General features: G+C 43.7%; 1 protein-coding gene and 1 long non-coding RNA gene across 2 annotated transcripts in view; one reads left to right on the forward strand and one right to left on the reverse strand.

Moving 5' to 3' along the window:
• Positions 1-554: 554 nt before the first annotated feature.
• Positions 555-25555, forward strand: part of samd12 (sterile alpha motif domain containing 12) — a 123450-nt gene continuing 98449 nt past the window's right edge. Inside the window, exon 1 of the mRNA XM_056423938.1 lies at positions 555-630. Coding sequence (XP_056279913.1) covers positions 618-630 — 13 coding nt within the window. The 5' untranslated portion in view covers positions 555-617. The remainder of the gene's footprint in view (positions 631-25555) is intronic.
• LOC130200060 (uncharacterized) lies at positions 16669-18246 on the reverse strand. The gene is made up of 5 exons (XR_008832926.1): positions 18232-18246; positions 17303-17462; positions 17190-17213; positions 16907-17075; positions 16669-16754 (listed from the first exon to the last, which is right to left on the reverse strand). It is a non-coding gene; the product is annotated as an uncharacterized LOC130200060 (long non-coding RNA).

The following is a 25555-nucleotide window of genomic DNA, read 5'->3' on the forward strand; positions in this document are numbered from 1 at the left end:
ATTTAGTTTACTGAACAAAGCTGAGTGTTTTTCAAGGCTCAGGAAACCCTTGCAGGTGTTTCGAGTTAATTAGACGATTCAAGTGATTTGTTTAATACCCTACTAGTATACTTTTTCATGATATTCTAATATTTAGAGATAGGATATTTGAGTTTTCTTAAGCTGTAAGCCATAATCAGCAATATTAAAAGAATAAAAGGCTTGCAATATTTCAGTTGATTTGTAATGAATCCAGAATGCATGACATTTTTGTTTTTTTAATTGCATTACAGAAAATAAAGAACTTTATCACAATATTCTAATTTTCTGAGACAGTCCTGTATATGTGCTTTAGTGATTTACCATGAGCCTTGAGAGAGAGAGAGACTTTCAAACTGCCTTCTCTGCAAATACTGATTAAACTCTTTCTCCTTCACTCATATCCCTCTGGTCTAGAGAGCTCTGCGCCTACACTTCCCATGATGCATTGAGGCGCGGCGGCAGCTGTGCGCTCCGGCTCGCCCGCAGCCGAAGTGATAACACGGAGAACAAGGTGCGATGACAGGAGCGTTGACTTTCTACTTGTTCGCCTCGCTGCCTCTCGCGAGCGATGCGCACATCTGAGGAGGAGTAGCGCGATGGCGGTCAAAGGTAAGGCGCCTCACCTCACCGCGGCACTTCCGCTGTTTAGTTGCTGTTCCGCGGGCATTAGTTGCAATTGCCCGCGATGTGAGCCGGTGTGCACGGCTCGCGCCCCGGACCCGGGCACGGCCGTGTGTGATGGGGTGACGTGGTCGCTCCGGACTACGTGCCGCCGTCCCTCCGGTCATCTGCTGCCGGTGTTGCGCTGCACCGTGGAAACGATTAACGCGCCGCCGCCGCCGCGGGGTTCGCCGCGGGATCGTGATGATGGCACACGGTCCTCACGCGCTCGTGCAAGCGCGCAGCCTCTTTCAGGGTTCATAGTGCTTTTTACCGTCTGCGCGTGTGAGCGAGAGAGATACCGGAGCCCCGCAGTGTCGCCGAGATTAACATATGGGACTTTATTATTATTTTATTATTTCTTTGTGATAATTGATCTTGTCTCCATATAGCTTCTCTGCGCTTGTGCGGTTGAGACTGTTCATCTGGCATCAGGTGGTGTGCGCGCGTGTGTGTGTGTCTGTGGACCGGGGAAGAAACCCGCTCCTCCCGGTGATTGTCAGGGAAAGGCGGTTCGTGGTCGGTGCTCCGGTCGGCGTAGAGGTGAGAGAAGTGACCGCCAGTGGCACCGGATGTTCAGCCAATCACCGGGGAGCATCTTGTGGATCCAGAATCCAATGAGAGGTATGTTGGAGGAAGAGGGGGCAGTCTCTCTCTCTCTCTCTCTCTCTCTCTACAAATGCATTTCCTTCTCTTTTGTGGATAGTTTCTGAAAGTATGATCGGTATGTGGCACTCCTGCAGATCAAGTTATTCATTCCTCTGAGGACATGTCATGCACATTTTCCTGTTAGACCTGTTCCTTTCGCCCAAAATAGAGTTGTTGTGTTGGTTGTTGTTGTTGTTGTTGTTCTGCTGCGTGACCTCTCACGTCTTCAGAAAATAGACTACTGTGAAATGGCTATTGACCCCAGAAGCGGACACGTCTCAGGTTTATCGTCCCCTTTCAAAGCTTCACAAGCTTCACAAGCTCACATGGATGTCTTATAACTTTAACAACAACGTCCCTCTTTAGGCCTCCATTTTTTAAATTTAGATCAAGAGATGTGCTGTGTTGCTGATCCACCATGTTGACAGCTGACCTGCAGCATTGTGTTGTACTCTGTGTGGTTTCCTCTCCTCAGATTCCTCTTTCACAGCCATGAAAAAGAAATTGTGAAGGCGGGTTCTGCACACTTTGTTCTCAGAGCTGAACGCTTCATCCTTTGTCCAGCTTCATCCTTTTCTTCATCCCTTTCTCATCTTTTTATTGTGTATATATATATATATATATATATATATAACATTTCTACATTTCTGTTTTTTTCTGTCAAGATGGGGTGCTGAGTGTATATTAATGAGAAATAAAATGAACTTTTTAGAAAAGTCTCGTAATGGAATAATTATAAGTTGTTGTATTGATACCTGCACTTCTAATTTCTTTACTATCGTCACATTTAATGATTTTTATTCTGAAACATAGTTAATTTAAAGCCATAATAATGAGTGATTATTAGGATAGTAAATTCACATTTTTAAGCTTCTCAAATGTGAATATTTTCAACTACATTTATTCATTTAGAAACCGAGGATTTATTACTTTTAATTTTAAGGCAGGCAACAAAAAAAAGCAATAACTTTCATAACGTTTACACATTTCATATATTGATTGATCAAATATATGAATGACAGTTACTGTTATGTGCAACTTCTTCTTTTTCTTAAGGTAGCACGTATTATCAATGTCAAGTTCCAGTGCTCCACCAACCGCCCGCAGACGGGAGAGAATATAGAACAGGTATTTAATAATTTATAACGCATGAGAAGATAATAAGCTCTTTGAAAAACCAGCACTTTGGAGAGAGCCTGTCGCCTTTCCACCGTCGCTTTGGAGGACACTTTCACTTGTTTCCCATTTGCGCAAGACGACAAAAAACAAACAACGCCTTGACTTGGTCACATAAGTAGCTCACATGCTGAAAAAGTGTGAGCACCCCTGCCCTAAACGCTATCGACATCTTGACGCTGATTTGCCAAGAATCGACACGTCCCATCAAAGATGTTTTATTGCGAAGATCACCACATCACATTTTCTCCGCGTCTCACTGCAATTTCAATGCCAGCGAGCGGGCCAGTTGACCCCCCCCCCACCCCAAAATAAAAACTCTTCGGATCTACATGATTCATGTGGATGACCTATTTTGATTTAAAAAACGGCGAATTCGGCCGGAAGGTGACGAGTTTGCAGGTATGCACACTAAAGTACGGGCTAATGAGATTCTCTATTGTGGCTTTGGATCGCTCAAGTCCTCGGCGGCGCAGTTGGAGACATTTATATTCTCAAGTGCTGTTGCGTCACCACGGCTACCGTCGATGACTTAACGTCTGGTGTTATATTTAGCTCTGCCCATATTGACTGAGGGCCGGGTTGCACTACAACAGGCCGGGTTTGAACCGAGTGAAAAGTGTTTGTGGCGGTTCTGAGAATAGCCGGCCCGCCCACGAGACGCCTCTTCAGACGGACACGTCTCTCAGGGGAGGAATCCTGTCCTGAAAAGGGACAGAAGTCGGATAAGTTGCAAGGGAAAAAAAGAAAGAAAGCTGACGATGGACGTTCCAACCACAGTTCTTCTCTCTCTCCCACGCTGCGGGTGAATCTGGGCGTGAATGTCAGATTGTCCATTTTTAGAATAAGTGACACAAGTCAGATGGAGTATTCTGTGACGGTAGAAAACGTTGAACAGTGCGATAACTCACAGGACAAAAATATTAACGTGTGTGTGTGTTTTTGTGTGTGTGTGTGTGGGGGGGGGGGGGTTGGAGTTGCACAAGCTAGCTAATTATTGTCTCATTTGTGGTCTATCAAACAATAAAATGCCCCATGATCAATATGTCCCAGGCTTTGCCATCCGTAAGTGGGCGTGGCTTCGTCTCAACGCCTTCTGAACTCTGATCGGGTCGCTCGGCTCCTCGCGTACCAGTTCATGTTTCCGTTCTTCAAGTTCTCACACTAAATCCACAAGCTCTGTTTTTCCTTTTGCACATTTCCTCATGAAGCTGCGTTCCGAGCCAAACATTGGCATCGGCAGAGCCCTCAATGGGACGAGCAGCACTTTGATCATCCAAGAGGACCGAGGCCTCTGCTGGAATTCGACCGGCCCTTTTGTGGTCGCTCGTGCGTCTTCACCACCCGTCCCCCAGCATGTTATTTCCAGTCTGTTTACGTCAGTTTCTTTATGTCAGATTAGACTGAATATAAAAGGCGGCATGTCCTTGGGGCCGTAATGAAAAGATGCGTTTGGTAAGAACATATGCACATGTGCTTTAAAATGCATGTAGATGCACACGCACGTAGAAGAAGAGCCGAGGACTGGACCCCGTGTTTACCCCTGTGGGTAAGAGGGTGGCCATTGCATCTGTGCGTCAAGCCTCCATGATCACTCCTGCCATGCTCCGCATGCCTGTGGAAAAACCCCTCAAATCCATCTTCCCAACCTTACTCAGCAGTACCGGGATTAGGATGACAGAAGATGCAGCGAATGCCATAGGAGAGCGGTGTTGAGTAACCGTCCCTCGGGTGGACCCGCCGCCCGCTTTGATGTCGCCTGGACTTTAGAATGAGAGCGAAGCATAAAATAAGGGGAAAAGTATTAGTAGGCACAAAGTTGTCCTGGAGCAATGTCAGCACTCACGTGTTAGACTCAACCGATTTTGTTGGACTTCAAACTCGAGTTTTTTTGTACCCCGGTGACGTCTCAGAAGTTGATTAAACTGACAGGAAGTCAGTAGGAAGCTGAAGGCTTTCGCTCTTCCCCTGGCTTCAAGCGTTTGATCATCCCACTGTCATCCATCCAAGTATTTATTTTTATTTTGTGCCTTTTTATAAGTGCCTGACCTGTTTTAGAAACAGTTTCCAACGACCGCTTCTCTGATGGTTCCGTGGATCAGGACATTTTGTCCACTTTGAGCTCTCGGATATTATAAATAGACCAAAGGACGAGTTGCTTAAATCAAGAAGGTAATCGATAGATTAATCAAAACTGTGTTTATTAACTGTCTTTCTATTCCAAAACCTTTCTTTAAGGACACCTATCAGAGTGCCGATACTGTACCATGAGCCACGGAAGGGGCCCATTCCAAGTCGGATGTAATTGGCCATGTACAGAACTAAATTTTTAGGATACGAAAAATAAAGTCAGCCGACATAACCGCAGCGCAGGCAGAGTGGAGAAGATTCATCACGGTCACGCCTGCACCTCTCACTCTGAGTGTCACCTGCAGCCTCGGGGCGCTGCGGCTCAATCGGCTCGGATCGAAAGCCATTTTCCTTCTTTCTGTCGTGTATTTTGCATATTACTCTTAAAGATACAGCTATTTTATAGATCTGAGCCTAGAAGGCCACACGAGGGTTTGGAGTGAAGAGTTCCTTTGTCTCAAGTTGGCGCTATATCCATATTTGGTGGTCAACACGGGGAGATCATCTTCTGAGGCAACCTATAGAATCGACTCCCACTTTCTCTGTGTATATAAGCTGTAACCACATAGATCCGTTGAATCTCCTTGTACACGGACCGGGATTCCCAGCCGTTCAGCGCCTGTTTTACGAATAAACTTTGTATTTGGAGTGGGTCTCTCGAAACTTTCAACAAGTCCTCATTCAAACTGCGCCGGCGGAACCCCAAAGGGAAGACACAACATTTCTTTTTTGCCTTTTTCATTTTTGCACTTGGCACACACGGAGGCAGCATCGCAGTGATCAAAGAGGGAAGAGGGTGCAGATGTTCCACATTTAGATCCAATGAATATGCAGATGAGCGAAGGCAAAAAATAAAAGGATGAGAGGGAGTGTGGAGTTGTGTTGCCTCTGTTTCCTGCAAAGGCTCTGCAGTGACTTTTTATTTATTGTGTGTGTGTGTGTGTGTGTGTTGCAAAGCACTTCCAAAGCCTTCTCTCGATACAAAAACGACGACCTCTGTGCTTCCTCTTTATTTTTGTGTGTGAAATGGCCTGCGACACTCGGCACCCCGCTGTGTCGAGTGCAGAAACTCAGGTTCTCTGGGCTCTGTTCCCGCTCCCTTATTGAACCCTGAGGCAGTGTGTGTGTGTGTGTGTGCGTGTGTGTATGTGTCTCGGGGGGCTTCAGAGTTGCTTAATTTAAGGTTGTACGCGCAGTGAAAACATTCACGCTTCAGATGCACGTTGTGGGCCCCCGCTGACAACTGGAGGGCGTCTAGAATCACTTTCAAGTGCAGAATAAAAAACGTGTTCCGCTGCACATGTTCGGAGCGGCGATGGCAGCAGAGCTAATTATTATTAGCATTATTATTATTATTATAGCCTTACGAATTGAATCAGTACTCGGAGAAAAAGAATGCGGCGGGCTGCAGTGAGCTCAGGGTCGATTGAATCTGCAGCAAAGCAGCAAACATCGCTCTTCTGTTGACTCCAAAAAGGAGAACCGCCTTCATGTCGTTTCATATCGCAGCTGGAGCGGGGAAAAAGAGCAAAAGGTCAAAAGGTCACGAGCAGGTGAAGGAGGGCTGAATCCAAATGTCTGGACGGACTTGATGACCAGCATGGATGTAAAGATGTACGACACTATTTTACATTTCTTAATATATTTGAAGATATTCTTTTTTTCCTTCTAAGTATTAATGTTTGACTTGAAATATATTTGCTAAATAATCTGTATTTGACCTTTTTCTCCACTGTACTTGAGCCTTAATGCTGATACTGCAGTTATCGCGTTGCTGACATTGAGATACTCTGGTCTGATGGTCACGTTTATTTACGCAGTAAAAAAATAAAACATGCATCACATTGAAGCTAATAAAGAAAATGCAATTGTGAAAATGAGTCTGCAGCTGTGTGCTGCGGCTCAAGGCGAGCGGTGCACACTTTGCAGTATAAATGTATATACGTATAACACACGGTCCCCGAGAAATAAACAAAATTAAAGCTGCAAGCAGCGATGAACTGCTTCGCACGTCGGGGGTGCCGGCCAGACGCCGGCCCCCTCGGCCGAGAACGCATGCACGGCGAGCAACATTTTTTTTGGGGAGCACCGAAGACCCATTTTGACCCAGGAAAAACCATGCTGTGTGCGCGGATGTGTCGGCGCGCATCACGGCAGACAGAGCGATGCGACCCGAGATGTGTTAACATAAACTAATACTACAAGAGGGCGCCCCATTTGACATCGTTTTGTTTGGCGGTTAGAAAAATAGGTCAGATAAAAGAATAACACGTAATTTAAATCATAAATATTTTTATATTAATTTTAAACTTTTCAAAATTGAAAATTAAAAACATTTCATTCATTTATTGTAAATGACCTCTCGGGGCCCACCTGCAGTACCTTCGCGGCCCACAGTTTGGGAATCGCTGGCATAGAGTAAACATTACCCCTATGCTTCATAACACATTAACAACAATATCAATATTCTCCCTAATATTTCCTATTACAATATCTTTCTATATGTATTAATTTAAAGCCTAAGACTTCCTCTGCACATGTTATCAAAATAAACTATTACAACCTAACAGTACACAACACCGTTCTTCTCCGCTGTGGTATCTGCAGAGGGCATTAAAACCACCTTTTCCCACGGTACAGTGAGACGCCAATCTGACGCCGTTAACTAGGCATTGACTGGATTTTATGTATTTTGAACTGATGACATTACAACAATGTGTTGGATGGATGCAGGTTGTCCTTAAAGCTAGTCAGAATTGTGAATTTACTTTCTGGTGAATTAAGTTTTTAATTATTTATATTTTGTAATCTTCACATTTGTCTTTGTTCCGAGTATAAACTATATTATTGTATTCCCCTTTCTTAACCATATGAAGCCTGACACATCAAATAATATTCAGACAATTCTAATTTAGGGTTTATTTGATCTTTATTAAAAAAGGAAATGAAAGAAAAGTCATTTACATATAATTTTTTTTATTTGAGACATCAGGCATGTTGGTACATTTATTGATCGCAACAATATTAATTTTTAGAAAACAATAACTAATTATGTGAATTGATTGTAGAACATTTCAGTTAGTTTGGTTCTTATTTTGCCCAAAGAGGAACCTAACCCAAAACTTTATTTCAACAAAGCAGTTTCTGTCGTTTTTCAGGCAAATATTAACTTTACATCCATCACAGTAGACACGGGACACGTGATGCTGTAACAGCATGTGTGTGTGTGTGTGTGTGTGTGTGTCTTCCCTGTGTCCCCTGATTGGTCATTCCCTTCAGCCCTCAGCCACTCCTCTGCCTCCTGTGTGATCGCAAGCCCCGCCCTCATGGTTCCCGCCTGTGTCTCGTCCCCTGTGTATTCAGTCTGTCTGCGCCGCTCCGCAGATCCTCTCTGCTCCCCTCGTGTTACGTCGTCTTCCAGCCTGAGCTCCTCGTGTGACTTCTTTCAGTGAAGAGAGTTATTTCAACTCCTGTTCTCTGCTCCTGAGTCTCTGCCCTCAGACACGTGCCTGTGCATCTCTGCCTGGGCTCCATGTTGGGAAGTGATCGATGCCTTCCTCTCGGGAGGTGTTCTAGCGTGTGGCCTTTAGCATGGTGGTGTTCTGGGGAGCATGGTGGTGTTCTGGGGAGCATGGGGGTGTTCTGAGAGCGTGGTGTTGTTCTGGGAGCGTGGTGGTCTGCAGCACTTGATCCTGCAGCTGGTCTCTTTAGGGGGTCCATGCACTGACGACCGCCACGGTGACCGTGTGCCACCAGATGTACATGAACCATCTTTGAATGTGAACTTGTAAAGTGCAGACAGCGTATTAAGGCGGTAAAAACGTCTAGTGAAATATCTGGAATATTTATCTCCGTTGGCCGTAAAATCTAAACTCTGTTACGTTGCCACTGAACTATTTCCGTGCCACGAATGTGATGGAGCTGAATTCACGGCTGGTTTGAGCCAATACAAGATCAATTGTGACTGAATAAATAATCCACACTGCAAGAGACATGCAGGGAGGCCGGCTACCGTGGCAGACTCTCACCCCGTGACACGTGGTGAAGAAAAAGGGAGCCAAGGGAAATGTGATTTAAAAAAACACAAAAGTGACTAAAGGTGTTTGCCTTGAACGCTAACGTGTGTGTCTGTTACGTTACCCGTAAACTGTCACGCTGGAGCTTTCTGTCTGAACGGCTGCTTGCAGCCAGTAAAGATTAACAGATGCCCGGATGAAGGATCTAATGAGCACAAATAGTTTATTATTTATTCACAGGTTAAATCAGTTTGACTGTGGGTTAGGATTCATAACTTAGTATTTTAAATAAACTTTAATGTTTAACTATAATGGTGTCTTTGAACTGAATTGTTGAAAAGGTGTGGGGAGGAAATGAAATCAACCAATAAATATATATATATAGAGTAAAAATGTGTTCAGTTCTCCAGCATTTTGCAGATTAGTTCTGTAAATAGGTGGAATATTGCAGCGTGGTATGGACTAAGCGGTTTCACTTCACCACATGATCAAGCTGACGACGGCTTTACACAGCTCGTTGATGATCTTAATGAGGTAAGCGATGCCGCGTGTGGTCGACATGGTTCATGACTTCAATGGATCCTCGTTAAAGGATTTAAAGTGTACTCATAAAGGAATCAATAGCCAATTATGGAAAGAATTTGATTGGAAACTAAAAGTCAGATATTTTAATACACCTCTTGTAATCTCTAAATATGTGAAGGATCCTTCAGCTCCATTATGCTGGAGAAAATGTGGAAAAATAGGAGATCACACGCATATCTTTTGGGACTGCCCAGTAGTCAAAGGTTTTTGGAAAAATATAAAAAAAGAAATCAATAGAATTATTGAAGTGGAGGTACCCTCAGACCCATTAATATATGTGCTGGGGTCTATACCAAGAGATTTAGGGGACACCAATCTGAGGTATATTCTCCGCATACTTTTAATGATTGCCAGAAAAACAATAACTGAACTGGAAAGATGCAAAACCACCAACCATAACTCAGTGGAGACAGAGATTAAACCAGGTCCATACAATGGAAAAAATGACTGCAAAATTACAAATGACATTAGATATCTTCACAAGAAGATGGGCGTGCGTGACGTTATATCTAGAGTCGATATTGGATGTAGATAGTATAACTGAGAGGGGTTGATGTTGTACACATACAGTGCAACTGCAAAACAAAGAGGTCTATGAAAAATCTGGGTATGAAATTAATGTCTGTTTTTTTAATTTTCTATTTTTTACTTTTCACATTAATGCCTTTTATCTTTCTTTAGTTATTTTACTTGGTACTCCATGCTTACCATTTGGTGTTATGTAGTTTGATAGTTTAGTCCTTTCCTCCCTCCTCATTGGGTCCTACTCTTGGAGGGTAGAAACATGTGGGAGGGGATGGGTGGGAATCTTTGGCGGGTGTTTATGTGGATATGGATGGATTTGGATGTGCTGATTTTATTTTGTTGTAGATATATTACTTTTTTTTGTTTTTTTTGTTGTTGTTTTTGTTGTTTTTTGTTGTTTATTTGTTTTGTTTTTCTCTTTTTTTCTTTTTCTTTTATAGATGTCAAGGAATAATCTGTTTGTGGAAAATGCAAAATAAAAAGTTATAAAGTGTACTCATTCCAATTGCAGGGCCTCGAAAGAGTCCTGTCTATCTAATCCTGAAGAAGCTGCATTTTTTAATATTTGAATGGTTAAAATAGCTGAATATATGAAGGAGATGAAAAGGGACAAAAAGGGTACGGAAGAAATAGAATAATAAGTTTAATAAAGATGACAAGAACAAGAGTTATACAAAATACTAAAAAACTAATACTAATACTAAAGGAGTAAGAGTTAATAATAATAAAACACAAAACTAAATACTAATACTATAGGGGAAAAGGGGTAAGAGTTAATAATTATAAAACACAACTAAATACTAAAAACAATACGAATACTAAAGGGGTAAGAGTTGAGATGGTGGAGAACGGCTTAGTCAGTCCCATGGTTTGGGAGTGTTTTACTCGATCTACCTTTGGTCTTGGCTGTTTAGTGGTGGATTTCCCATTGAGCAGCAGCTGGTGCGCAACTTGGTTGGCAGTGGTCGTATACTGTTGGTGATTTGGGGTTGATGGGTCGTTGCTGATTTTTCGGATGAGGCTCCATGTTTTTTGTTGTTTTTTGCCATATCAGTTGTCTCCAGCAGGTTTTTCCACCTCAGCTGGCGGGATTCTGAAATAGAGGTCATGAGACACTCACCTACTTTGATGGTAGTTTCAGCAAAGGGATCAGATTCATAGAGCTGTTTGTATCGCTCATACAGCTCGGTACTTGTGGCGTCGAGGCCCGGGATGTACTGAGTGTGGCAGCCTCTTAGGATGTTCTTGCGGGCTGCTTCGTGCACAAGCTTGGTGAATTTGTCATAATTCCTGGGGTCTGCTGGGAGATGGGAAAATCTTCCTTTCAAGATCTTCTTGGAAGCCAGGCCAGTTCGCTTTTCCAAAATGTAATCTTCGGAATGGACTGTGGCTGGGGTTATTGCAGCGTTGATTGTGATACCGATGTACATACATCAGACCAATGGAAAGAGCCATACAAATAATATCACATGGAACAAGTTGTTTATTTAACTTTTGAGCAACAACTATTCAAATCCTTTCTTAATATATGCAATATATATATACATCTATATGCATATATATATAGACACACATATATATATATATACTAGGGCTGTGAAACGATTAAAATTTTTAATCGGGTTAATCACAGGTTTCTGTGGATTAATCATGATTAATCACATTACCGATATTCTCGGTATATTTTTGTGAGAACATAAAGATTCATGGCAAAAGACGTATCATTTAAACATTCTTTTTTTATTCATAAAAAAACAAACAATGGTGCTGCAACTCAGCAGTTATTTAGCAGTTTATGAACATTAATATAACCTCATTCCAAACAGAATGTTTAAACAGAACATGTTTCTCTTTTTTGTCAACCATTAACACCATGACACAATCTAAAGGCCCGCCTAGCTAGTCTTCCTTTAGCCAGCTGGTGAGGCAAACTAACTTGTTCACATTCTCTGACAGTAAAGCTGACCGCTTCTTTTGCACAATGTGTCCTGCGACTGAGAACAGTCTTTCACATGGAACCGTGGAAGAAGGAGTGGCTAGGTATTTGCGAGCTAGTGAGGCCAACTGCTCATGAGCTCCTGAATGAGATGACCACCACTCCAAGGGGCAGTCCTCCATACCAATGCTGGGCTCTGCTCTGTACCTGTGTAGGGCTCTGTGAGGCTGCTGCACCTCTTCATCTGATTCAGAATCTGAGCCCATTACCAGAAGGCTCATTTTCTTCTTGGGTGGCCCATCTTCAGCAGCTTGTGTCGTCCTGGCCCTGTGTGACTGTTCCTGCAGCAATCTCTCAAGTGTGGTCCACACCTCTGGTCTCTCACTCTTGGGTAGGCTCTTCAGGTCTTTAAAACGTGGATCCAGCACTGTTGCAATCTTGAGCCATTCATTGTTGGTATTTTCTTGGCGGGAGGCTAGGTCTGTCTTGAATGCCGTCTTAAATTTCACCACATATGCAGGGTCATCTTCGGTGACTTCCATTACATGATGCAGGTGGCAGAGTGCAGGCAGTACCACAGAGCAGGAGACATAGGCCTCCCCACCCAGAATTCCAGTTACATACCTTCAGTGGAAACACACAGACACACACACAGGAAGATGGAGGAGGTGAGAGATAATTAAGTTATTAAAACAGGTACACAAATATAATTTGAATTTAATCTTTGACTCTTTGTGGAGCACTTTGTAAACATTGTTTTTAAAGGTGCTATATAAATAAAGTTGTTATTATTAATCAGTCCAATTTAATGTTAGAATAGTCACATTATCATGGATTGCTTACTTGCAGGGCTCTAGAAGAGACTCCAGTCTCTGCAGTTTGTCCCATTCCTGTTGTGTCAGCATCACTAGTTTGTGGTTCTGCTGGTCCAGGGCTGCTGTCACTGCATCCGTATTGCGGATCAGACGTTTAACCATGTCTAGCGTTGAGTTCCAGCGTGTTGGGACGTCTTGGATCAGTGGCTGCTGCGCCTGCATGCGGTTCTCTTGCTCTGCGTTGAGCTCCGCCGTTTTGCTGGGCTGTGCTTGAAGTGGCCGACAATTTTGCGACACTTGGACAACGCATTCACAAACCCGCTGTCAGCGAGGCTCACGGTGATGCTTCTCTGCAAAATGTGAGCGATGCACGGCATGTGTTCATATGGCAGTAGTCTAGCCGCGGCTACCATATTGCGTGCACTGTCTGTCCCTATAGTCGTCATTTTCTGATCAATTGCCCAGTTGCTTGCAACAGTTTTGAACTGTTCAGCACATGCCTCTGCAAAGTGGCGCTCTTCGGTTTTCATGCACGTTAGTGCAAACGACTTTAATTTCCATTTGTCGGATATTAGATGTGCAGTTACACCCAGATAGTTATCATTACTCACAGAGGTCCAGTGATCCCCTGTCAGCGCCACATGTTCCGTAGCAGACAAGTCTTTTTCCTTTTTGTTCTTTTCAGTTTCATACAGCTCGTGGATTTTAGTCATGACAGTGCGTCTTTGCGGTGCTTTGATGCTCGGGTCCCCCGTTGCCACTCGCAAAACTTCGGTGAACCCCTCATCCTCAACAATATTAATTGGTCGACAGCTTTTTGCAATCCATTCCGCAACTGTGCTCGTTAGCTTGTCACAGGCAGACTTAGTGAGGGGCCGACGTTGTTCAGTGAGGGTGGTTTGGCGCATTCCACTCACCTCACCGGCAAACGCAAGCTTCGCGTTGAGATGGTACTTAAGGCTGGTTGTGCTATGGTGAAACGACAACGTCTTGCCGCAGAATGTACACATCACTTTTGATTTATTTAATGTTCCATCTTTGAATTTTTGGAACACGAACTTCCCACCCAGAAGGTCCCCAGGCTCATCGGAATTATACATGTTGCTTGGTAGGATAGCAGTTAACGTCTGACTGCATTAGAACCGGAAGTAGTTCAGATTGAATAGGTATGGAAGCTCATTCTGCGCATGCGTTAAAAAAAAACAACTAGTTAAACCTGTAATTTGATTAACTGAGTTAACGCGTTATTTTTCACAGCACTAATATATACACACATATTTATATAAACATGTATTTAACCCTTGTGTTGCCTTAGGGTCATTTTGACCCGAATCAATATTACACCCTCCCCCCGCCTTTGGGTCATTTTGACCCGATTTAATGTTTCACCCTCCTGTTACCTTTATATTTACTAACATATTTTACCCTTTGGGTTCAATTTGACGCCAGCAATTAAAACCTCCAGAAAATTATTAGAATTAATATTGTTTTCCAAGTTTAAGTGTGAGGCACTTTATGTTTGTTTGTTGACTACCGAAAGAACACCGACATGAAACATTGAATGGGGTCAAATTAATCCTAAGGCGGGGGGAGGGTGTAATATTGATTCGGGTCAAAATGACCCTAAGGCAACACAAGGGTTAAAGTCAAAAGGTAACTATTTACAATTTGTTCTGACAAATAATAAATAAATAAAGTTAGTCGTGACTTGTATAATGTTTATCTTAACAGTATTTGAACCGGTCCAGAACAGATATTAGTAAACAGCCAAATTAACACTCAGATTTGATTTTAACACTTTTGAAGACTAAGGGTCCACACCACAAAGTGTTAATTTAACTCTTTTTGGAGAGTTAGTACTTTAACACCAATATAGTGTTATTATTGACTCTTGGGAATTTAAATTTAACTCTTCGTAACACTCAGTAGTGTTAGTTTTTTGTAACACTTGTATGTAGTGTTAATAATTAACTCTCAAGGGATGGTTTGTTAACTACACGTGTCACTCCCATTTTAACTATAAGGTGTCAATGTGTTTTTTTACTAGAAATACTTGAAAATTAAAGTTTGTTAAAGGGAAAGGGACATGATAGTTTTAAAACATATTTATTTTAAAACCAGTGCATCACATACACATTTTACAATGCTTTTCAAAACATACAACAATATATGCTCCGTCACTCATTAGAGTAGTTTATCAAAAGGTCTAACATATGGCAGTTTGTCAAGACCAATCAGAACACGTTCGCTGCTTTGCTCCTCTATACAATATGCATGGAAATGGTCATGGTGGAGAGGAGGTCGTTGAAGAAACTGGTGTCCATATTGGACAACCCGGACCACCCTCTCCACCACCTCCTACAGGGACAGAGGAGTACTTTCTCCAGACGTCTCCTCACGCTCCGCTGCCACAAGGAGAGATACAGGAGAACATTCCTGCCGACGGCTATGAGGCTCTACAACAGTTCACCTCTTGCCAGATCACCCTAACCCTTCTTATATTTTGTGTTTTGTTTTTTTATTCTTGTGTGCTGCTGCTACTGACTCGACAAATTTCCCCTTGGGGATTAATAAAGTATATATCTATCTATCTATCTATCTATCAAAGTACATTGATGTTGTACACCGTGGTTTGAATGAGGGTGTAGAAACTGGAAAGAGCTTTGTTGTAGGAGATGCTGAAGACATAGTGAGCTTTGAATCACACACCAACAGCAGCCACCGATGTCCGAGCGTTGAAGGGGACAGCTTTCTGGTCCACAATGATGAAGAATCTTTCGATGTTCTTCTTTTGCTCACCGATGCAGAGGAGGAAGGGCTGTCTCGCACCATCCATCCATCCATTATCAATACCGCTTATCCTCATTAGGGTCGTGGGGGCACTGGAGCCGATCCCAGCTGACATAGGGCGACGGCAGGGGACACCCTGGACAGGCCGCCAGTCCATCGAGGGCACATATAGAGACATACAACCACTCACTCTACATTCACACCTATGGGCAATTTAGAGATCAATTAACCTGACTGCATGTCTTTGGACTGTGGGAGGAAGCCGGAGAACCCGGAGGGAACCCACGCTGTCTCGCACCAACTTTCTCTAGAAATGTAGTGATGCTGGCTCCTTCCTGTTGTTTGAATAAAATAGTCATATATTTAGCATAATAAGCAGTTAGATGGATATATTATATCAACCTGCAACTCACTTCTGATAAATAACTGCAGCACTCAAAAACTAAAATGTTGCTCATAAAAGGCTGATGGTACATACCTTAATACACCTTACAGCAGGGATTCCCAAAGTGTGGTGCGCGCACCCCTGGGGGTGCGCGAGCTGCCTCTAGGGGGTGCGCGAGAGGAAAAATGTAATGGTGGTCTAATGGTGTAATAATTAATATTAAACATTCTCAGGGCTCTCAAGTGTCATTTCGGTCTTAACTCACGCACTCCCGCCACACATCGTATTTCTTACGCTGAAAAAAACTCTCGGCTATTTAATGTTTGAATGCAGGGGTGCAATACGTCGATCGTGGTCGCCGCAGAGCTCCGATGCCGGTCTGCGCGCATCGGGACGGAGCAAAGAAAAAGTCACTCGCACCCCTCCCGGCTGTATACCCGGTGTTACCGGGAATATAATGACGGAGGAATAAAGACCGTGGGGCGTCACTTTGTTTCAGTGTAACTCTCGCTGTCAGAAGCAAAACTTTATTTGTCACGTGTCATCTTCAGTACCTCTGATTGGTTGTTCTCTGCCCATCAAAAAAGTGACAGGATTAACCCTATAAAGTCTGCACATGACAATACATATCACATCATATAATGGAGAACATATATTGTGTATGTTAACAGTTTAACGGCTTCTACAGGGAATATGGCCAAAGAGATTTTTAATGTCCTCACTGTGCGTTTAAAAAAAAGAAGTATCGGTTCAGGCACCGTTTAGGCACCGGTATCGTTTTAAAAGTACCGATTTAGCATCACTAGCACCCCCCCCGTCAACAACTCTTGCACTTTGTTGCGGTTTTTTTTAAGGTGTGGGGGATTGGGGTTGGGGGTGCGTGAACCCGGTCGGGATGTAGAAGGGGGTGCGTGGTCTAAAAAGTTTGGGAACCCCTGCCTTACAGGATGGTTGGCTGCCTGGGCTGAGCTTCCTTTGGCTGTTGTTTGTGGCCTCTTGATGAAGGAGGCAGGAGATGCAACAGCAACAGAAGAGCTGACATATCACTATCCCAGCCTTGAAGACATCTAAGATATTTTATAAAGAAGAAAATAAAGCAATGGAAAAGAAAACATTATTTTAGCCTTCAACAGCTACTTAATAACTCTTTATTTCAATTTAGTTTTACTGGACTTGGCAATTTGGGTATTTTTTACACAGAAAAACTGTCCATATTTACCAAAGTCATTCTCAGCCTCAGTGTCAAAAGCCAGCAACTCCTCGACATGGAGACTTTGGGGAAGACTCTGGCATTCTGCGATGACTTTGTCCTTGAAATATGAAGGCCACTTTGCAGGAAACTGCCCAGATACTTCAGCCCCAAACATCATTGAGAAATCCTGTTCAATCTTTAAACAGAAACACAATGACCATATACAGGTTAATGAAGTATGCTTTGCATTTAGAAGGATTCAGTTTTGAAATATTTCAAATAAGATGAAATAATCAATGCATATCCTTACCAATCCGGGTGTGTCAAGAAAGCGCTGAAAAACATCCAAGACGGAAGATGTTATAACCACAGATTGATCAGTTGAGTGTTGAATTGTTGAGAGAGCCTCTCTGCACTCCTCACCAAAGAGCTGTCCACCAACTAACAGAGTCCCTCGTTGGGTTGTTGGGCTGTCCTGGAAATCGTTCCTGGAACGCCGACGAAAGCCGTCATAGGTGGTGCGTTGGACTGTTTTGAGTCTCCAAGCTAGATAGCCAGTGTTGGCCTCAGCATAGAATTGCTCCTGCTCACGCATAAAAAAACATGTACATATAACAATGCACAAACAAACACACACATATAGAAGGACAAATTAATTGAATTATTAAAAACATTAAGCAGTCCATTGACAATTTTACAACACAGACTGGATTTTAAATTAAAACTTACGTATCCATTTTTGGAATATGGATCTTGGAGATAAGGGGAAAGGGTCACAATTCCCAGTGCACAAATGTGTACATTAAAAAAAGCAAGGCTGCTGTAACGCTTCTCCTTTAACAACTTGAGTTTCCCGAAGCATAATGACAGCAACAGACCAGCATTGATGTTTCTTAATGCTTATTCATTGCTCAGCGCTCTTTTCGGCTGTTTGTGTGCGCAGCAGAAGGCATTACAGCGGTCTGTACGCGCCGTGCGGAAGACACACACACAAACAGCCGTTGCCCTCATCCTGCTTCGGGAAACTCAAGTCGGGAACGGAGAACTTTACTATAACTAAAACTTTTTTTTCACAATAAAAAAAAAAAGTTATAATAATTATAATACTTGGCGGGCCGGATTAAAACGTATCGTAGTTTGCCCACCCCTGGTCTAAACCCATGGCCCGCCACTGTCTTCAGCATTATTGGGAGTGAATCAGCTAGGTTAGCTTAATGCTAAGCTAGCGCTAATGTTAAGTGTCGTGATACAGTAACGCTACCGTTATAACACAAGACTAACGGTGGCTCACCGTGCCAGAAGAGAAATATCAATATCAAAACATATAATTTAGTTAACAGAAAAGTACTTACCGAAAATGTTATGCTCAAACACCACGGTCATGGACGAAGTTTCTGCCTCCTTGTTGAACTCGGAGACTCACTGGCTTGATTCAGTCAGTGTGTGACGTACATGAGGGGGAGGGGTGAATTAACACCTACAGTGTCACAAGTCAGGTTCGGAGTTCAGACTTAAAGATTCGGAGTTAACGTACCTGAAGTGACACCTACAGATTTAATTTGCATACTTTTTTATTACAGAGTGGCGGGTGGTCAGATTTCACCCTGTTATAATGGTAGGGGAAACACTGGAGTTGATAAGCGTGTTTTCTTGTCTGATCAATACGCAACTGTGAGGTGCGCGAGTTGACAGAGCGACCAGCTGCTGATCACTCACTCAACAGCCCGACTGTAAGAATAGATAGTGCGCGCTTTGCGCGCAACATTTTTTTTTGGGAGCACCGAAGACTCATTTTGACGCAGGAAAAACCCTGTAATTACGACCTCGTGTTGCTCCTCTTTCGGAGGACCCCGGGACGTCTCACTCGCAGGAGATAGATCAGGGGTAAAACCAATGATCCATGGATTATAAGGCTGAAACACACAATGAATGTGTAACCCCTGTGAGATGTCTCCTGTTCAATGAATCTCCCTGGAGCTGGGCAGGCTGGAAGCAACTGTTTATTCTGCATTCATACAAAAGGGACAGAGTACGTCGTCAGTTTCTGTGGGCAACGGCACGTGCTCCGTTCTCATGAGGAATCCCGAGTCGCTCTTGTTACCCATTTAAATACAGTCACATTAAATAATATACAAAACAGTGAACTAAAGAAACCGTGATCGTATAGTGGATTTACAAGACCCTCCCCTTCCCTTTAAACGGCTTGCTCACGCAGACCACGTCAATAAACATGGGCATGTTTGGTATCCCAGCATTCAACACATCCTCATCTTTGCAAAGAACATATACATTTTCTTTTATTTCGTAATTTTTCATAATAGGAGCCCAAACACACAATGTCTAAAGTCGTGATAAATGCAGCAAGTCGGGTCAAATTTTTTTTGGGAGCACCGAAGACCCATTTTGACCGAGGAAAAACCCTGTAATTACGACCTCGTGTTGCTCCTTTTTCGGAGGACCCCGGGACGTCTCACTCGCAGGAGATAGATCAGGGGTAAAACCAATGATCCATGGATTATAAGGCTGAAACACACAATGAATGTGTAACCCCTGTGAGATGTCTCCTGTTCAATGAATCTCCCTGGAGCTGGGCAGGCTGGAAGCAACTGTTTATTCTGCATTCATACAAAAGGGACAGAGTACGTCGTCAGTTTCTGTGGGCAACGGCGCGTGCTCCGTTCTCATGAGGAATCCCGAGTCGCTCTTGTTACTCATTTAAATACAGTCACATTAAATAATATACAAAACAGTGAACTCAAGAAAGTGATCGTATAGTGGATTTACAAGACCCTCCCCTTCCCTTTAAACGGCTTGCTCACGCAGACCACGTCAATAAACATGGGCATGTTTGGTATCCCAGCATTCAACACATCCTCATCTTTGCAAAGAACATATATTTTCTTTTATTTCGTAATAATTTTTCACAAGAGGAGCCCAAACACACAATGTCTAAAGTTGTGATAAATGCAGCAAGTCGGGTCAAATATTTTTTGGGAGCACCGAAGACCCATTTTGACCCAGGAAAAACCCTGTAATTACGACCTCGTGTTGCTCCTCTTTCGGAGGACCCCGGGACCCGGAGGTGACGGCAAAGTCGGAGGAGGAGTCAGTGTCTGAGACCAGAGAACCGAGGACTTCAACGACTTCACTTCAACTTCAAGTCTTTACAAAATGAATAGCAGAAATCCAGTGACCAAGACCTCATCCCACAGGACCCCCCAGGACCCCGGTCCATCAGGACCAAGACCTCACCCCCCAGGACCCCGGTCCATCAGGACCAAGACTTCACCCCACAGGACCCCCCCATCCTCCTCCTGCTCCTGCTCGGCTCTTCGGGGGGCCTGGCTCGTCAGCTCGTCCTCCCGACTGATCAGAGACACGTGGAAACTGCTGCTGCTGCTGCTGCTGCTGCTGCTGCTGCTGCTGCGGGAAACGAAACTTAACTCGCCCAGTTATGGAAAACGAAAGTAAAGAGCTAGACTCGTTTAGAATTATTAGTTCATTAATGTCGATGATTTCCTCTCGTGTACTTTTCCAAAAGTTTTGGCATTTAAGTTTTTTCAAAGGACTTTTCCAGGCCTGGAACCTTTTTTAAAGTTCCATGACTTTTCCAGGTGTTCCATGACCGAATGAACCCTGTTGTAGACTCTCAGGGGTCAGACTTACGCCGCTCCTCTCCTCTAGGATTGAGAGGAATTGACTTCAAGTTGTCTGCAAATGAACTGGGTTAAAATAATAATAATACTGAGCATGAGCCCATCAGGACGTACCTTTTCATTTCCTGTCCCAGCTCCTCCACGACTCCCAGGTCTCTTGTTGACGCCCGGTCACCGAGAGCCACGGCGTTGCAGCGGTCTCTGGAAGCAGAGGATGTGTGTGATGCTCTAAACCAGTGGTCGCCAACCCGTCGATCGCGATCGACCGGTCGATCTCGGAGACGTTCCCTGTCGATCTCCAAAATAAAATGAAAATAAATTCAGAAACACATTGTTCCTTGTTTTCGAACATTTTCTAAAGTGTCTTCTGAAATGTTTTCTTTCTGACTGGAAGATTGACGTCAGAAAAGATCTCCGCCTGATTCATGAACGCCTGAAAACGGGTTCGCTTACACAGCCGTGTTCTCAGCTGTGCTCCCCGAGAGAGGGGAACGTCCCACTACAGGTGGGGCGCAGGGGGAAATAAAGAAAGACCTTGATAACTTCACATATTGCACAAGCTCAAAGTACACCGACATGAAACTAAGTCGTCAATAAATAAATGTTGAAATGCCTGTACCTTCGTGTAAATGTTTACGTTACGGCATTAACAGGTTACGCCTGCGCATGCGCGATAGCCGAGATTCTTGGCGACTTGCCAGGTCTTACCTCGGTGAGTTGGGCTTTTCTGCTGTTGTCCTTCAAAACAAAAGCTCAACATTTAGCTTTTTTTTCTTGTCCGATAGAGCAATCTGGTTTACTTGAAAGTGATTGCAATTGAATTAATTTTATTATTTGAAAAGGGACAGATGCAGGAGTCACAAATGGTGATTCTCATATTTATTATTATAATTATTTAAATCTGTTGAGCTGATGTGAATGTAATCACTAACGGTCTGAGTTCAGAACCTATCTCAGATGAGAAAACGTTCATGAATACCAAATTTGCCCCGAAAAACTCATCAGTGGAGTTGAGAAAATCACCAAATCAAAGACCAGGAGCTGGATTACTGACAGACAGCTCACAGACGGCCTCAGACTGGCTGTCTGTGCTTATGAACTAACTACAAGCTCACAGACAGAGTTCAGTCACAGACAGAGCACTGACTGGAGTCACATGGCTTGATGGAATTATGATGAGAGCTGAACTTACATGAGTTGCATTGACTGATCATGTTGTCAGTGTTGTGCTGTAATTGGATTGGATTCAATGCATTGTCATTGCTAGAGTACAGGTACAGAGGCAACGAAATGTAAATAAATACAACATTTATATTGGTAGTCCATCCAGCTGCTCATTGCAAATGTGTTTTTTCTTGTTCATATTGTGTGCGGTTAACAAATATCTTACTTGTTATATTACACTTAAATTCTGTGTTCCTGGTCACATCAATTTGAGGTAGATCTTGCCGGTCATGAAGGCGGAGGTCAGGGATCTTGGGCTCAAAAAGGTTGGTGACCACTGCTCTAAACTGACTTTACTTCCGTATTAAAACTCATTTGAAGAAGCCGCCGTGTGGCTGACTGAACCAACAGACAAAACGGAGCTGTAGAAATCGATTGATCACATTTTGAACTATAGATTAGACTTACAGGAGATAGTGTACAAGCACTAGAAGGCAGGCTTCATTGGCAGGTACATCCACCATAGTGAAGACAACAAAGACGGCCACTGCTCCTCTAGCTGGGGTCCCAGCTCCTCCGATGCTCGGCACTGCTGATGTCAAACTGCAGATCCAACACACACACTGTCCTCATGTGTGGTAACCTAGCCAAAGACACGGACCACGAAGGATGATATATCGAGTGGAAGCTTTATATCCAAATAGCAGAGGTTGCAATACAGGATATACTCAGGTACTTTATGCGGCATACAGAATTCCCGGAAGTGCCAAACTGGTAGTCATTTATACTAGAGCTCCCCCCTAGTGGTATACAAAAGGACTGATCTCGTAAACATTACAACACTCCTCCCCCACTAAATTCCAACATTCCATGAATACAAATCAACTTGTTATATTAAGCTAATTCAGTGTCATGGCCTTTCATACACCTTAACTTTAACAACAGTTCTATTTGGCATATACACTTACAACTGGCACATTCCCTTAAATTTAACACATACAGTGATTAACTAACAATCAGTCTGTCTGGAGGTTTCCGAGCACGCTGTGACCTGCGCACCATCTCCGGGGCTGTCGCTGGCACTGCCGGTGTAGGTGTTTTAGGTGGTTCAGGTGACGGGGTCACAGGAGGTGTCTGTGGGTCCATAGTCAACTGTCCCTCCTCTCCAGGGGGCGCAGACACTCCCCCGAGTGACCTTTCCTCTGGTGATACTCCCACAGTAGGCTGGCTCTCCGGGGGAAACTGAGGTGCTGATGATCTCTGGGCTGATGTCATGACGCTGGCGGACGTGGTCCTGATGTCTGCGGAACACTCGTCCATCCGTCAGCTCCACAACATATGAGAGAGGACCTCTCTGCGTCAGGATAACCCCCGGTAGCCATTTCTGACTAGAGTTGCAGCTGAAATTTCTCACATAGACATTGTCACCTGGTTTCAGCTGTCTCTCTTGTGCATGTTGATCATGTCCCTCCTTCTGCTTTTCCTGCTTCCTCATCACCGTGGCCTTGATGTCTGGACGCAGCAGGTCCAACTTTGACTTCGGTCTTCGCCCCATCAACAATTCTGCTGGAGCATGAGCAGTAGTGGTCTGTGGCGTCAGACGGTATTTAAACAGGAAACGGGAAAGCCTGGTGCTTAGAGTGTCACCCTTCATTCGCTTCAGACCCTCCTTCACCGTCTGGACAGCTCGCTCCGCCAATCCATTCGAGGCTGGGTGGAAAGGAGCTGTACGAACATGTCGAATTCCATTCTGTTCCATGAACTCACCAAACAGCTCACTGGTGAACGTCGGACCATTATCCGTGACCGTGTCAGGCAACCCATGAATTGCGAATATTTGTCTGAGCTTGTCTATGGTTTTGGGGGCCTCAGTAGCCCCTGTGATTAATATGTCATCTAAGTACACGGCTACCTGTGGAATTCCTTGCAAGTGTCCATTTTCCTTTGGAAAATGGCCGGGCTGGACGCCACTCCGAACACGAGGCGATTGTACTTGAATAATCCTTTGTGTGGATTTGGGCGATGAAAACTGCTGCGACCACATCGTAAATCACAGTTCCATTCCTGTTGGTGTTTGATGCGGAGCTTGGAGAAACCCTTTGTTTGTGCATCACTCATATAGAAATACCAGAAATGGGAAGCTCTCACATATGTTACTTGTCTTGGTTAGCTCTGATGATGAATGTACATTAACCCTCTGAAAACGAAGCACGCTGCAGTGCGTTTTGACAGCTTTATGTTTTTAAAATCTGTATATCTCCGCGACAATACGTCGCCGAGATACGTTTAAAATACTGGATGAATCCGGAGGATTTCCTCTTCCGTTCATTTCTCTACCGTAAGCTCCTCTGCGATTCACAGAGAAAGATAGGGGGACGAACGTGTCGGGTGACGCGGCACCGAGTACTGTGATTTGCCAATGCGGTTGTCCGTCAACATTTTGCGGAGAAGAACAACCAATGAACACTCAAGAAATCACAAGGACCTACCCACCTCCCAGGTGAAGCTCATTAGCAGCCTGTCAGTCAGAAAAGCCAGAGAACAGGCGCGAACGGACTTCACAACAAGGAAGCAGCTGCAGCGACTTTGGCGAGCAGAGGAGAAGCCTCAGAGGAGCTCCAGAGCCACGAGGAGGAACATGCAGCCAGAAGAGATCCACTTGGACCGGGTAAGTGTCTTCACTCAACGTTACGTGTCCGTGACGGGACGTGTCGGGACATGTCTGTTATGTGTCTCGTCACGTGTGTGCGGTGCTGACTAGTGTTATATTTTACAGAGATGATTCACCAGCACCTGCAGCGCAGCCTGCAGATCCACCTGCAGCCCCACCTGCAGCTCTACCTGCCCGGCCAGCAATGGTCTCGTGCCCCGGAGGACCATGACACGATGACATGATACCATTATAGTGAAGCCATATTGTAAATATTCTGGATCAATATTTGTGTTCTGTTTTCTATTTCTCAACATGAATATTATGTCGAATATCTTTACTTTTTGTAATGTATAATACATTTATTTGAAGAAGAAAAAATGTAATGGTCATTTTTTATTTGCACACACCCCATGAGACTTTATCTGCAATATTAAGTCATTTCTCAGTCCCATCTTTATCATTTTGGTGAATGTGACGGACCACATCATTTCTACTCAAAAAACAATAATACAAAATTAGTTTTTTGACATATCTTTACATGTATCTGGCATTGTATTCAGATATTTCACTGCTTTTGTGAACCTATGACCTTTGGTAAACCAATTTTAAACACCAAAATGTCACACCGTGGTGAAGCTTGTCTTGGGTTTTTGTCTCGTAACTTCCTGTTTTATTTTGAAGTCTCTTTCGCCCTCTCATTTCAGGTCACTTGCCCTTCCTCATGTGTCACCGGTCTGATTGTCTCCCCTGATCCCTGATTGTTTCCACCTGTTCCCCATTACCCTCATGTGCTTATAGTCTGCGTCTTCCCTCTGTCCTGTGCCAAAGTGTTTCGTCTCATGGTCGTTCACCAAAGCCACGTTCATAGCCGCCGAGCCTTTTTGGAAACTGATTACCAACCTCGAAAGAGCGATTTTTGTTATAGTTTTCATAATCCAGCGTTTTGTTTCTTCGTACATTATTTAGCCTCCACCTCTTAGGAGAGTTTTTGTTTTGAGTATTAAACTCTGTTCACTGACACCTCAGCATTTTGAGTCCTGATCGGAATCTCGGCCTGACACAAAACAGTTGGTCCACATGAGTAAAGGTGTGTTTTCAGAAGAGATATGAAGAATTTTTAGAAATCGAACTTACATTTTCAGCTTTAGGGCCATATTTTTTCTTTACACTTGTACCTGAGGTCATTTGTGCCTCGTTATATAG

The sequence above is a fragment of the Pseudoliparis swirei genome, chromosome 1 (assembly GCF_029220125.1).
Source record: "Pseudoliparis swirei isolate HS2019 ecotype Mariana Trench chromosome 1, NWPU_hadal_v1, whole genome shotgun sequence".
Classification (NCBI taxonomy): Eukaryota; Metazoa; Chordata; class Actinopteri; order Perciformes; family Liparidae; genus Pseudoliparis; species Pseudoliparis swirei.